The sequence below is a fragment of the Phaethon aethereus genome (assembly GCF_964289735.1).
Source record: "Phaethon aethereus genome assembly, chromosome: Z".
NCBI classification, from domain to species: domain Eukaryota; kingdom Metazoa; phylum Chordata; class Aves; order Phaethontiformes; family Phaethontidae; genus Phaethon; species Phaethon aethereus.
Window position 1 is genome coordinate 46406379 of NC_138577.1, and position 15469 is coordinate 46421847.

Here is a 15469-nt window from a genome sequence, read left to right on the forward strand (position 1 = left end):
CATTTGTAGGAGTAAACATATTAGGTTTTGCCAGACATTTTACATAAAAAGGAAATGCCAACAAAATGAAGCAAGGCAATTTTAATTCCAAAACTGTAAGGTTTTCATGGTTGTTAATCCATAATAGCCAGATGCCATGTAAGATCTGTACTTATCTGTAGTTTCATTTTTTCTACAAAATGATTTCTTAGGAGATTACGTAGGTGTAAAATAGTGCTATATATTACGGTTTTAGTCATGTGTTACTAACAGAGTGAATAAAGTAATCTCATTTTTTACTACTAGTATTGAATGAGTTATATATGAATGTATGAGATATACTTTGAAACTTACTTTAGAACCCATATTAGTGAGTTTAATTTAACAGGGCTAGCTTATTTTAAATTCAGGACCCCAATGTCTTTATGCTGGTGTTTGAATCATTAGTACTGTATTGCTCTTTATTTTACAACTGATGATGGTCCCTAAACATCTAGTTTTTCATTAAGCATATAAGAAGTATGCCTGAGTGTGAATATTAGTTAATTTTTTAGCAATAATTGCTTGGCAGTATGAAATTACATCAGTGCCAGATGGCATTGCTAGTGATACAAAACGTCAGAAATCTATGATCTAATCATACTCCTGAAAAAGTTTCATTTTAAAAATTATATCTGTAGTGAAGTCCTATGTTATTCTTGCTTTCTCATAAAAATTCAAATGGGTCAGTAGCTCAGAACTTAAGTTTCACGTCATTTTGCAGGCTGGTTAGATAAGTTAGCTGTTTGAAGTTGTCATATCTATGTTCCTTGGATTTTGCTACCACATCATGAAAACATGGAGAAAATGGCTGTTAAAGGAAGAAAAATTGGTACTGTCTCAACAAAACAAATTCTAATGCCTCTGGAAACTGTACTGGAGAAAAAAACCATCCCAACCACTCAGTTGATGAACGGTGTACTTTTTTTGAATGAGTTTCTGCATCCATCTGAGGTAACGTGACCAAGTGGAGGGAGTAGCCAGCAAAACCTGAGGACCCTGCGGCAGTGTGACGTCCCCTCCCTGCGGAGCTAGGTACTCCACTAGGGATACCAGGCTCCTCTGGTTATTGGTGCGGTCCAGCTGCCCTTGGCAGAAGCCCAGTGAAGCTGTTAACATGTTGGCTGCTTCCTGCCATCTCTTTCCTGAGGTGTCTTATCTTTGTGGCACAGAGCCCAGCTTAAAGCCTCCCAAAAGGGGTGTGTGCCCAGGCGTGCTCTCAGTGCTGGAACAGCACAGATACTGTGGATGGCTTCAGTAGGTTTTTGTGATGATGAGTGTGCTGCACTTCCTCCAACTAGTGCCGTTTGCTAAGGATCCAAGCTTGCTTCTTTGCCCCTTTCCTGCTTCTTGTTGGGCTTTAAAGAGGAGGAGGGAAGGGAGATACTATAGGAGGGATTCACTTCTGCTGGCTCCCAGCCCAGCGTCAGGCACTCTCCAGCAAGCTGGCTTGTCTGCCTTATATCTATCCATCCTCTGCAAGTCCACGTGACTGCATGACTGAAAGGTGAAAGACCAAAATCTTGCTAATTTTAATAATCCCAGCAGTACTGTAATGAAAACCTAGCTCCATAGCTTTTACATTTCTGGTAGCATGCAGCAAATCGTACTGTCTTTAATCCTCTCCCTGGCAAAACTCCCACTGATTTCAGTGGGAGTTTTGTCTGAGCATGACCAGCGTTGGAATTTCAGGTTTTGGTCCTATATTTCTCAGCAAGAAAGAGAAATGGATTTTATAGATTTTCAGTTAAACATTAGGAAGACATGAAACTGTCATTCTCTATAATGTAGTGGTACAAATATGGGCAATTACCTTTTTGGCATTGCCTCTTGGGAATACTACAGATCTATTAGTTTAACCCATTTCTAACATAATTCATGTGCAGCCATATATTCTAGATGCTGCCTTTCAGTGACACAATTAAGTGCCACAGCAGCACAAAACTTCATTTGCCAAAAAGGTTGTCATCCTTCTTAATACAAAGACAGCAGTCCTGATTCCACTGTCATTCATAGGGATTTTGCACTATTGTCAATTTAATAAATTACTTCTTGGTTGATATTAAGCTGAAGGGATTTAGACTCTTGATATTGCTATTTCACTTCATTCTGTTCATAGGATTTCATGCTTCATATTTGGTTTCACTCTTTCACCCTACCCCCAAATTTGTTTTTCTCTACATTTTTGATGAACTATCTAGTTGGAGCTTAGCACGTTGTTTTTTGGGGGGAAAAAAAAAGAAACACCTCATCTGGCAAACTCAAGTAAGGTGTAGAAAAATCTTCGGGGGAAATGGATTCTTTCTAAAGACAGTGAAAATTAAAAACTTTCAGTTTACTGAAATTATGATATAAATGTGGGGACTCCAGAGAGTGAAATGCTAAGTGATTATGTTCCTGCACTGAAGTTGGATTCTTGGTTATTTAGTATTGTTGGGCTTGAAGTGACGGCGTGCATTTTTCGTGCACTCAGGAAGTGCATGTGTCTGCCTTTTGCAGTCTGGTTCTTTGAGACCTGTTTGTATGTGACCATTGCAGACTTCAATTTTGAATCTAGTCCAAGAGGGGATTGTGGCTGTGCATGATTTGTTTTGTTTTGCAGTCTCTGAAGGCAAGAAAATTATTCTTGCAGATCAACTCAGAGATATACTAATTAGGGAAGTTTATATTATCTTCTACTTCAGTTGGTGCTAATGTTCTACATGTGCTCATTAGATTCATCCAGAATTACAAAACCATTTTATTCTGCTTTGTAGTATTTGCTTCTAATGGTGGTCAGGAATAAGGCTATGCTATCAGCTTCCTTTAGCAGTTCCTTTTTGTGAGTATTTGATTTCCATGCAAATCTGTTCTGATAAATCTGTTGCTAAGAAACAGCCATGACTGAATTTTTGATAAAAGAGGAAGTTGCACTCAGAGTAAATGAGTGTCACCCTAAAATACTTGAGTGTAACATATTAATGCTATTTAATGCTAACATATAAATTCAGACATCACAGAGGGCCATGTGGACAGTGGGAACTGAATATTGCAAGGTGATACGAAGCTACAGAGTTAAGAAATGCAGGGAGGTGTTAGAAAAAGAGAGGGTAGATGAGCCAGGTCATCAAGAGAGAATCAGTTAAGAAGAGAGAGGCAAAACTCTTCATAAAGGAACAAGGGAGTAAATAAGCAGAGGAGGCACATCAGAAGAAAACTAGGGGAGAATACTTGGTAAAGTATTCAGAAATAGTAGAAGCAGAGAGCAATTTATAAAAATATGTGCAGCATCCTGAAAAAAGAGCAACACTGCTTTATTTAGAGCCCTGTAGAATAGAAACAGTGATGCTTTCAATATTTTAGCAAAACCTCATTATGGTTTCGTGACCAGTTTTGTGACCAGCTTCACAGTTAATGCATCCATTTTCAAATTTGCTGTAGCAAAACTGTCAAAGCTTCATTTGTAGTGTGGCCACCTCTGGCATGGCTGAGCTAGCTGGTATGGTGCAAATAGCATTGAGTGTGGGGCATTTTCCTGCTTGCCGTAGAGGCAATTTCAAGGAAAGCTGGCAGGAGAGAGGTGACAGGAGAGAGGATAGCTGTGAGTAGCTTGTGAGTGGTGCTGCTGGGACAGAAATTTTGACATGTTGCCTTTCTATCCATGAGTGTCACTTGCTCTACTGTAGTAATTTTTATATCTGCGTTTAAAGAGGGTTTTGAGTATGGAAGGCTTCACTGCCTTAGGAAAGAAGGGTGGTGTATGGAGGCAATTCTGCATCTTCGATCTGAAGGGAGGGGTCTTCCTCCAAATAATCCGTTCACAGCCCCCTTCCATCTCCAAAGCTGAGTTGTTTTCTAAACAACGTCCCAAAAGATCTAATTGAGCATAAACCAGAAGGCCATAACCATAGAAATGGAAAGTGTTCAATGGAAAGTGATTGCTTTTCTTTATGATTTCTTAGAGGTGAACAAAACCACCAGATGCTGGAGTGAGTATGTTGCTAAGGCTATTGCATGTTGGAGAATGTGGCAGATGCTTCACCTGGTATCACAAGAATTTCTAGTGACATGTGATTGCTGAGCACCAAAAATCTTCCCAGGAGGTTCTGGCCAGTCTCTTGCCAGACAGCAAGGTTTTCTGAGCAGGGGCTGTGACCTCTGTTTGAAGGCCAGGGAGGTGAATAGTTGCTGAGTGCTCTAGGGACAGGGACTGTAGAAAAAGCCACTGAAATGGCTGCTGTGGCACAGACACAAAAGGAATCAGTTTCACTATTTCTAATATAAATTGGAATTAAATGTTAGGCATTGATGCTCAGGAAGGAAAGTAAGCTATCTCTTGCTTTGTGCTCACTGAGGGACAGTTTTGGACAGCTTGTCTTCTGTGCTGAAGCCTCCTGCCCTTCCAGCATCCCTCTTCCAAAGGCCAGATACTGCCTCCGGAGCACATGCAAAATTTGGGCCATCGGGACCCAAAGTCTGTTGACCCAAGGAGAGGGCGAACTACTTGACAAGAAAGAGAGAGTGGAGTGTTAGTTCACTATCTTCCCCTGCCCTCCTCTTCAGGTGTAGACGGGTCTTTGAATTTTGTTTTCAAAAACTGTTTTCAAGGATGGGGAGTGTTTGGAGATGAAAAGCAGCTAGTGGAAGGCAATGCAAGTCCAAGAAAGCTTTAATTAGGCTGTAAGATCATCTTGGTGGAAGCTGAGTAAACAGCAATACCAGATTTCTGCAGATGTTGTTTATAATTTGAGCATGATGTTTGCAACTGTGTGTAATCATTTAATTTTGCTTCTTTGCAGATTGTCACGTTTAAGGTTAGCTAGTCGGGTTGTAAATGAAAAATGAATTGGAAGCTGTTATGCTGGAATGCTTGTTAAGGGCAAGTTGAGAGATATATTTCAATGTAGGATAGTGTTGACTTCATAATTTTCACAGTTTTGGGGGCCTGTAAGAATCCTCCACTCACAAAAAGTGAAAAATGATACTTAAGTATCATTTAAGTACTTAACTTTTAGTGTTACAGTGTCATGTAGTTAACACTTCCGCTAATGAAAACTACAGAAACAATTAAGGGTGAAAAACCCACTGAAATAAATTGTATACAAATAACGCAATTAAATAATTTTTGTTGTAGTAGAATAACCCACTGTAGACTGTGGATTCATACATCACTGGGGTGTTTCTCACCTGACTAAACCTATCTTGATTCTGCAGCTTGGAAAAGTAACCTGCTCATGCAGTGAAATGTAGGTACTTTACTGATACATGGTATGTCTTTGTTGAGCTACAGACCTCCTTCAGTTCTGAACAGACATAAGTCAGCATTTGAAGAACCCAAAGTGTTTTCCATAAGACTACTCAAGGTCTACCTTTTTGTCATTATGGAAGATTATGGCTGAAAGGGGACCTGGGAGATTCTTCCCTTTCCTAAGACTGTATCAACTATACCTGTATCTTTCCCAACAGATATATTTTCCTGATATGGCTCCAGAAGTGGAGATTTACGAGTCTTGTACCTCCTGAGCCCTCTCTTTAGGATAAAAGAAATTTAGATTCTGCAGTTTTTCCTCAGGTGCCTGAGTGTTTCTAGATTTTTCCATATCATGTTTTCATCTGGTTTGCTTGGATGAGAGGGCTGTAGATAGCATCTCTGTACTCCCAAGAAATAAATCAGGGAGGGTTTAAAGAAGGGAAATAGTTTCATCAGTAATGCTTTTTTTTTTAAAAAAAGGACACAAACAACAAATACAAGTTTAGTATTAGGGAGCATTTCTCCACAATCTGGCATGTCTGCCATATTATCTAACCATGTCTAACTAAACAGAATTTGGAAAATTATTCAAGTTGACTACTCCAAATAGCTTTGCTATCTTTCAGATAAAGACTGACTGCCAAAGCAGCATGGGGAAACTTGTGTTCCTTCTGTACATGTTGTATTTATCTTCCAGACAACAGGGGACCTCATTCCCAGCCCTTGGAATGGGAATGCTGACTTAGATTATTTATGAGAAGTGTGGAGGGAAGAGATTGTTAATTAAATAGTTTTTAAATGAAATGAAAAGCAACAAGGATTTAATTTTGGGTGAATTATTCTTTTTTGCTTGATGCCAATAAGTGCATTCCAGCTGATCTTTTTTCTTATTGCGGTGATTTTTCATTGTAGTATTTTTGAAGGATTGTAATTTTACGCATGTTTCCGAGGTATCCAAACCTGCAGGTGGCTATAATGAATGGTCTTGGTGATCTATATTAAAAAAGATAAATCATTTTTTCTTTCCTTCTTTCACATTTTCTACTGCCTTGTATCCTTACTACTCTGACTCACATATTCATATTGATTAATATACTACATCCCTGCTAGATTTTTGTCACAGGTCTGTGTTTCATTTGACTACCAATAATGAGAGGCCATAAATTCATCATTCTTTACGATAGGGCACATCATCTGAGCTGCAGATACTGCAAATGTGTCCACAAAGCCATGGGCAGCTGGGTAGTTACCGTTTATTCTATAGCTGAAGGTGGGCTATAAGTCCCAAAGCGCTCCATGGTTCAACAGCCAGGGCTGGCAGTCCCTCCTAGGTCCTGGTCATGACTTTGACAAAGATCTCACCCGCAATGCTGGGCAAAGCAGCGAGCCACACCTCCTGTTGCCTCCAAATTGGGAATAATAGTAGCACATACCTTACCGAGGACTGAATGTGAGGATTTATTGGTTGTGGTGCTTAAGAGTTTGAAGACACGTACCAGATAGCGGTTGTGAGATCTGTTATACAAATGCCTTCCATTCTGGATGAAAAGAGAAAGAAATGAGCAACCTTTGTGCCACAGGCTGAGGCTTTGCTGACACCGTTCCTGGGGAGAGCTGGCACTGGAGTGAGGCTGGGGCAGAGGGGTGTCATGCACCTTCTGTCCTGCACAGGCAGGACTAGCAAATGCAATATGTATTAGAGACCTGATCCTTTTTCCTACAGGGTTTTTCCAGTGCTGCAAAGGAGGTTTCTTGGATGAACTGCCTTGCAAGTCTGTCCCAGACCTAGACACCTGTGTCTTTGTCCCTGTGTCCTGTAGGTCGCATGGCTTTCGGGGAGTGACTTGCGTTATGAAAGGGTCCCCCAGCCTGTCCTAGGGAGTCCTCGCTATTTCAAAACCTCCCCTGCAGAAACTATGACCCCTGGAATGTTGGAGGCTTGTGTGTAAAGGGATGTGTGAATGCGTGCGTACGGGGGAATACAGACGAGGTTGTGAGAAGAAAGGCAGCTGAAAGGAACTGACTGAGATTCTTTCACAATCATCGTCCAGAATAAAACTGAAGCAAACAAATATGCAGCTGTGGCTCTTCGATTCAAAGCCACAACAAAAAGGCCTGATGAAATACTTGAATGGCTGAAATCTGCATGCAGTCATTTGAGTGGAAATTAGCCAGATTGTGTGTTTGTTGCTCTCTAGAGGAGTTAGACATTTGAAATAAGTTTTCAAGCAAAAGAAACATGGGTTTTAATGGGAAAGGCATTTAAGTCAGTGTGACTGACCTTTTGACACCTAGCAACACTGAAAATTTGGTACTGTAGAGCTGAATAACATACCTATTATTTCATTAGACTCAAACGTATGCATTACTTAAATTATTCTATGTAGGAAAGAAAATAATCCTGCACTGTATCTTATTTGCTCTGTATAGAAGCAATACAGTGATAACAACACAATTTAGTCTCTTTGTGAAGCTGCAACAAATGAGGAAAGACAAAACGTTGATTTTTTCACATGAAAACAAAAGCAAACCACCTTGGATTCTTGCTTATCTAAATGAAATGTTATGTTAAAGTGATGTGGCTTCATCATGATTTTCAAACAAATGTCTCCATTTTGTTTTGCAGTGGTTGTATGTGAACAGACTCCTAGGTGCTGTTTCTTGTGTTTAAACCTTTATTTTCAGCCACTTACTCCTGTAAGAGACCTCCAAGGAGCCCCCTTCCTTCTGTTATTCAGAGATTGTTAAAAGTGCATGCTGACAGGGAACAAAGGCATTTATCTACTGAGTGTGGGGAAGTTCTCCAGCTCTCCGTTCTGGTTCCCCTGACTTCCTGGGACCATGCTCTTGGATGGGAACTGAACTTCTTGGGCAGTGTCAGAAAGTTTTTCTCATCACATATATCAAGAAACAACTGACTTACAAGCTTAAACAAGCACTGGTGGGTGCAAATCAGTTAAACAGATTAATGATACCTGTCAGAAGATGTGAAATTATTTATCCTCCAAACACCCAAGCCTGGCAAATCTCAGTTTTCTGAGTCACAGGCTTAATGTCTACAATGTGGTTTTTGTCTCAGTTTGTTGCACCAGGATAAGAAGGACATGCACTCTTTGAGCTCGGAAGAGCAGTGTGCTTCAACAGGGTGAACTTGAGTGTAATGTTGCTTGGGATGATCTTATTCTTGTGTTTTCTCTGCCACAAACAAAGGAGGATTAACGCCATAATACTTGTTTCGCAACTGAGTGTGACAGTGACTATTGAGATTACTTCACTGAGGCTGACTAATGGCTGTTTTCAGGGCAGCTGGCAGGGATGGTGATATGAGGCAAGAAGGGCCAGTTAGAAGGTGGGGACAGGCAAGAAATGCTGTTGCTGTATAGAGCTGAACTGCCAACAAAGCATAGGATCACCTTGCCTTGAGCTTTCCTTCATTAAAAGCATCAGCACCTGCAAAGCAAAGACCATCATTTTAATAAGCCCACTCTAGGTTTGCAGAGGAATCTGACTTTACTTTGAACAGCTCTACCAAGCTAAGTGAGACTAAACTGGTTTCTCTTTGGGAAGCTTGTTCAGCCAGCTTTGAATTTTTTTCCTTGGGTTCTATTTATACCTTTTAATTCAATTCCCTGTATTCAGCATGTAGCATTTTAAGAGACCAATAATATAAAATAATGTTTCTATAATTGCATTACTTTCTATTATGCTGGGCTCTCTTATCCAGTCTAATAGAATCGCATAAACATGATTCTATATACAGTTGTTGAACTTAGGAATGCAAAGGAATATTCAAAGTAAAGCTTACAGCACCTTAGTCAGAAAAAAAGTGTGCCAAGCTGTGATTGATCAGTTGTCTTCCAGAGGGAGTGAAAGAGAATATAGTGATTCAAGAGTTAAGCTAAAAAGATGTGTGTTCTGGTAAGAACGTCGAATCCTAGCTTGATAACAGGAAAAGCTGAATGTCTGCTTTTGCTGAAGCAGAAAAGTTACCTTTTAATCATGCAGAAAAGAAGAACTTAGAATCTACAGCAAATATGGGAGTCTCATGGGAAAAGAAATCTTGTGTAATTGTTTTTTCAGAACAAGGTATTTAACTAGTGAAAAAATATACCCCTCCCAAAAGAAAAAAGAGAGAAGATTCAGTATGGCCTAGAAATTCAGCAGAGGTGATGCTGACTGATGTGACATGCACTTACTGTCCTGCTTTTGACTTGGTGGTGTGCTATTACCATGTCCCAGCACATACCGGTCCCTGTTCCCAGAGGAAATAAGAAGAGCCAGTGCTAGTACAGGGTCAGATGAGAAGTCTTCCTAGCAGTCCACATCACTGTTCATGGAAGGAGCCATGGTTATTAAGGCATCACAGCACAAACTCATCTCTATAAACAATCCTCTTTACCTGAGCTGCCTCGTAACACTTGACCAAGCAGATGCACCCTTGTAACTACACAGCTCCAACCACAAAGCTAAAATTAAATGTTTTTTTGATAATTATTGCTCCTATTGTTTCCCAGTATGCCCAAGCCATTAGTAGTGACTTCAGGTGCAATCAGAGTGATGTGTGACGCACAGAAGTGGGTTGCGAGGAGTATCCAGGATGTTATAGCCTCCAAGAGATCTTGTTAGTGCTTGGAGAGCAAACATGTAGATTGCCTACATTTTGGCACAATAGGTAGAGGGAGAAGTAGATGGACACAGCGCTCATTTGTGACCATCTAAAGTTTGACTATATGTCCTTGTGAGGCCATGCCAGGTGCAAACAAAACCAGTATGTTCTTTCTGATTCTGCATTTGAGAGCTTCTCCTTTTTATTTTTTGCCTGAGCCTGTTTAGCTGAGTCATGCTATTATTCAGTTTGGGACTCTTTCTGTACTTTGATACAGGAAGGTCATGTGGATTATTCCAGTGGTAACTGGTAGTCAGATGTGTTGCCACAGCCAACCACCTAAGTAATAGCAGAAGTCTGAAATAATGCAAAGAAAAATGTAGCCCCAACAAATAGCAATGTAGATATGTCCTGGTAGCATGTGTGTTAAAACTGCATTAACTCTGATGGTGATATCCGCAGGAAAGGCTGTATTTTATAATCATTAAACTCCTCCTCCTGTCTAGAAATAGCAGCACACCTTGAAAATAGTTTTATTAAATTTTATTTCTAAACCTAGGGAAACTTACATTTGTTGGCACCACCGAGGTCAAGGACAGTGCAGAGATTGCAGTGTTCAAGAGGTAGCACAGAAGTGGTTTATATTTCAGGGTGAGGTGCTGGCATTAGTGAAGGTAATCCATGACCCAACCTGTTGTGGTTTAACTCCAGCCGGCAACTAACCACCAAATAGCTGCTCGCTCACTCCCCACAGTGGGATGGGGTAATCACAAGGGTAAAAGTGAGAAAACTCATGGGTTGAGATAAAAACAGTTTAATAGGTAAAGTAAAAGCCGTGCAAAAAAACAAAACAAAATATGGAATTCATTCACCACTTCCCATGGGCAGGCAGATTCCATCTCCAGGAAAGCAGGGCTCCATCACACGTAGCAGTTACTTGGGAAGATGAACCCATCACTTCGAATGTTGCCCCCTTGTTCTTCCCCAGCTTTATATGCTGAATGTGATGTCATATGGTATGGAATATCCCTCTGGTCAGTTGGGGTCAACTGTGCCAGCTGTGTCCCCTCCCAACTTCTTGTGCACCCTCAGCCTCCTCGCTGATGGGGTGGGGTGAGGAGCAGAAAAGACCTTGACTCTGTGTTAGGACTGCTCAGCAATAACTAAAACATCCCTGTGTTATCAACACTATTTTCAGCACAAATCCAAAATATAGCCCCATATTAGCTACTATGACGAAAATTAACTCTATCCCAGCCCAAACTAGCACATTCGCCACCCTGGCAGTGTTTGATTGTCCCCAGTTTTCTTGGGATGTGCAATCAGAGAAGTTTGCTGTTTCTGTCTGTCCCCATACCATGTGCTGAAGATCATGCACAACCCAGGGATGTGTGAGGTATGTTGGTTTTATTTTAGCTTCTCAGTTTCAAATATAATTGGTTTTCTTACATGTCACCACTTTTTCAGAGAGCTGCTGTACACAGAAAGGATTTTTCTTGGGCCTAGGTGGACAGGTTTTTAGCTCAACGTCAAAGAGAGGAGAAATTCAGCCCTGCAACGTATAGCTCTCATGTATCCTCTCCAGGGCAGGCTGCCATTTCTCGTATGACTCCTATATTCTTAAGATAAGAAATATGGTCTGAAAAGTAAAACAATTTGAAGGTGGAGAAGGCCTTTGGAATTTTTAAAAGCTTATCCTGACTGTGAGTCAGCTATTAGCAATAGCTAATGTCTATTGACAACCCATGATTTTCACTCCCACCAATGACGTTTTGTCTAAAATTTTCAGATTTCAGGTGTGAAACCAACAGCAGATTTTATAAAAACCAGAATCAGTAATAGGTGACAGAGTAATTATCATACTTATTCTGCCTTTGACAAGTAATTCAGTGACCCTATTTCATCTGGATGAAACCACACTTTAAGGTGCTTCAAGAAATTACCCTTCAATTTTAGCTCAGTGCATATTCAGAAAAGGGCAGCTCTAGCTTCTTGTCAGCACAGGTGATGGCCTCGTCTTGGATCGTGGAAAATGGTTTTGCATTACTAGAATATCAGTCATAGCCAGCTGCAATGCTGTAATTGTAATGTGGCTTAGTGCATTCAAAAAATGAAATGTAACTTTATGGTAAGTGGATAGTCTGGCAAATAAGCAAGCATGGAAACATTTTGTGTACCAGTTTGCTCACGTTGATGAAAAGGTTCCAGTAGAGGGGAAATTTGAACTGCCTCTGATACACAAAACTTTCCATCTGTTGAGTTTTCATTGTCTTAACTAGAGAAGAAATATACAGAAAATAGGATTTTTGAACCCAAACAACTACTTCCAAAGACCATTACATGAGCTGATTGCTTGGTAATAAGTGAGAGGGATCACTAAGTGACACAGCGCAGAGTTCCCAGAGTTGATTTTTTCTTAAACTGTTTCATTCTGCCAGGAATTGCTTTGGAAATCACCTCATTTTCCAGGTTTTCCTCACTTACATCAGAGAGCTGAATATACTTGGAGCCTGCTTCATACCACACAGAAGACTAGTTTTTGCTAGTTAGCCTACTTGAGTAAATAGATTTATAGAACAATTGTCTACTTTTCACCTGCAGCACTCTGCAGTTTATACTGATTGAAAAAAAATTGTGTCTTGGAGTAGTGCAGAAATGATTTGATGAACAGAATGATTTTCTATTCATTATCCCACTTCAGCAACTAGAAATGTATAATGGTCACTTTTCTTCACTATCACTGCATGTGTGGTGGAAGCAAACAATGACAGAAGAGCCCCCTCCTCTGCAGCAGTGAACAGCAGGGCTGAAAAGGACTTAGAGACGTGCCTCTATTAAATTACAGAGCAAAGACAATTTGCCCATTTACTGTAAGAGAAGGGATTTGACCCTCATACTAAAGCTTTATTAGTATAAGAAGACTTTATTTTCCCAAGAAAACATGTATTTGTTGGCCTGCTTTTTGGAGTCATTAGCTTGACATTCAGAAAGTCTAGAGATGTAAGGATGATGCCTAGAAAAAATTGAATGCAATTTTAAATGGGTTTGTGCTCACTGCACACAACTCTCATGCACCTGAAGAATGTGTTGTGACTTCATGTAAGTAACTTGTGTGCCATCTGAAGGACCCTTTCCCACAGTTTGTTAGGCTCTGCACTTCATTAGAGAAAGCTTCACCAAAAACTCTTAATCCTGACAGCTTTCCTAGTAGAATCAATCTTTTGAGGATCTGGGTGATGAGTAACAACAAAACCAGCCTTAGTATTATTATTATTTCACTTGATAAATTGCAGTGATCTAGGTTTCACTTACATTTGTCAACAGTGACTTTCCAGTGAAGTCCAAGGTATTTGAAAAATTACCTCTAATGTTTCAGGCTGGGGGGGCAAGTACTTTTGCAAACTATGAGAATATTTCCCTCATGCACCATTAAACCAGCTGGGGAGAAAGGAAAGCAGGATGGGTGTGGGACTACACTTGAGTCTCCAAAGGTAGGGTTGAGTAGCCACATGCCAAATTATGTAAGTTTTATTCCTGTGAGCCATGCTATGTAATGATAAAGTGTTTTTTTTCATGATATGGTGAGCCACAAAAGTGGTAAGAGTTTCTTTTCTTCAGAGCTACCCTTTCTTGGCTGCTGTGTCTGGGACTGTCCTAGTTCTCATCTTGTGCCTTAATTGTGTGTGTTCTGTGGTGGATCCTGCCCGTCTCCTTTCACATCCTCAGTGACGCAGGTGTTGTCTGATGATACCATTCCAGCATAGGCACTTCTAGAGGGTGAATTTTCCCATGCTGTTTCTAGCACCATCTTTTGATTGTTGCAATTAGAAGATGTGAATGCCACCTCAAAACCCTGGTTAACATGGATGGAGAATGAAGTGAAATGTGGCATGTGTGATCCCTCGTGGCTCTTCAGTGGGCAGATTAGGCAAAATGTTGTCACTGCTAAATGGTGACTCTTGTTTTCTTTGAATACTGATGTAAACTGGAAGATGTAATGTGGAATTTAAATGGCAGGGTTAGATGGTAAGAGTTCAAATGTTACCTGCACTGATCTCACTGTTAGATCAAAGGCCCCTGCAGCTCACAGAAGTGGGACACTGCGTTAAGCAGGAATTTTTTTTTACCCATTTACAAGGTTTTGTCTCCATGGCACTTTTGTTAAAAATACAAAGCACAGAGTGAAAACAAAACAAAAACTGTCACTGAATTACTGATCAAAATAAACCTCTTTCTGGAAGGTTACTAGACTCAGGTGTGGACAGGGGAGCCAGTGGGATGTTCCCCCGGACTGGACAAGTACCTCTTAGTCACCCCAGATTTTGCAGTGAGGTGGGATATGTCTTTGCCACTGGTCTCCTCAGCATCTGCTCCACACCTTCTGTGACTGTTTAAATTGTCCCCTGGATTTTGGCTCTCAGCTGTGTTGTCTTTCAAATTGTCTTTCAAGTTACAAGCTTCCCACATCAGGGTGATGTGTCTTTTGTCTTGCTATAATGCCACCTCAAAGGCAGGGCAGGCATTCCTCAGATTTGTGGCAGTTACTGCTGTGTGATCCAAGTAGGGCATGAGGTAAAAAAGTTAATGCATGTATTTCATAGCTTATTTCTGAGAATGACAGAAGGGGTTCAGCGAGTTTGGAGATCTTTGCCAGTGACAGACTATGCTGCACCCTGTTGTATTTAGTCTAGGTGATCTACCAGCACAAAAATTGGCTTCACTTTCCAACTCCTAATGGAAGAAAATCACTGTTCTCCATCTGCACCCAGACACATAAAATTACTGAGATAAGGTCAAAAAGGCACACAAAGAGAGCTTTTGACTATGGGGATGGAAGACAAACTGGTCAAAAAAAAAACCCAACCCAAAAATAATTGTCTGAGAGTAGGAAACTGTGTGCTGAGTTACAGGAAAATCTTTGTTTCTAACTCTAGGTCCTTCTTCAGTTATCAGCAATGACGACGATTCAGCCAGTCCCCTCCACCACATCTCAAATGGCAGTAACACTCCGTCTTCTTCTGAGGGCGGTCCTGATGCAGTCATCATTGGGATGACGAAGATTCCTGTCATTGAAAATCCTCAGTATTTTGGAATTACCAACAGTCAGCTCAAGCCAGACACCTGTAAGTACAAAAAACTGTATGTGTTTCAGTCATTTTACCTGTGCAAGTGCTGGGGCTCCTTAACAGAGCTAGCAGAACAAAATGCTCTAAATTCCTGGGAGTGGAGGGGTGGGATTAAAATGTATGCAATTTGTTAAAGGTACATGGGATGAACCGCTTTACATCTGTCAAAGCCAAATTCAGCCTTTGTGATAAGTCAAGGAAGTCAGCAGTGTTATGCTCAAAGCCCAATCCATATTCCATCAAAGTCACCGATAGCCTTTCCATTGATGTCAGTGGTCTTTGGCCGGTCCTGTGCACTGAATGTGTTCTTGGGAGAAAACAAATCCGAGGTCAGAAGCAGAAGTCAGTATTGTTACATACGTCCTGCTTTAAAATTGATCGTATTGGTGATGAACATAACCTAACTTTGAAATCTGAGTATTAGAAGAATGATAAGGGTTAAAACTTCAATTATTTTAATTTCATTGTGTAATTCAACCTCTACAGCCG

General features: G+C 40.6%; 1 protein-coding gene across 1 annotated transcript in view; it reads left to right on the top strand.

Moving 5' to 3' along the window:
- The window catches only part of NTRK2 (neurotrophic receptor tyrosine kinase 2), a gene marked incomplete at its 3' end in the record, with an annotated part of 203201 nt that overhangs the window by 105584 nt on the left and 82148 nt on the right, over positions 1-15469 (top strand). Inside the window, exon 13 of the mRNA XM_082013507.1 lies at positions 14789-14977. Coding sequence (XP_081869633.1) covers positions 14789-14977 — 189 coding nt within the window. The remainder of the gene's footprint in view (positions 1-14788; positions 14978-15469) is intronic.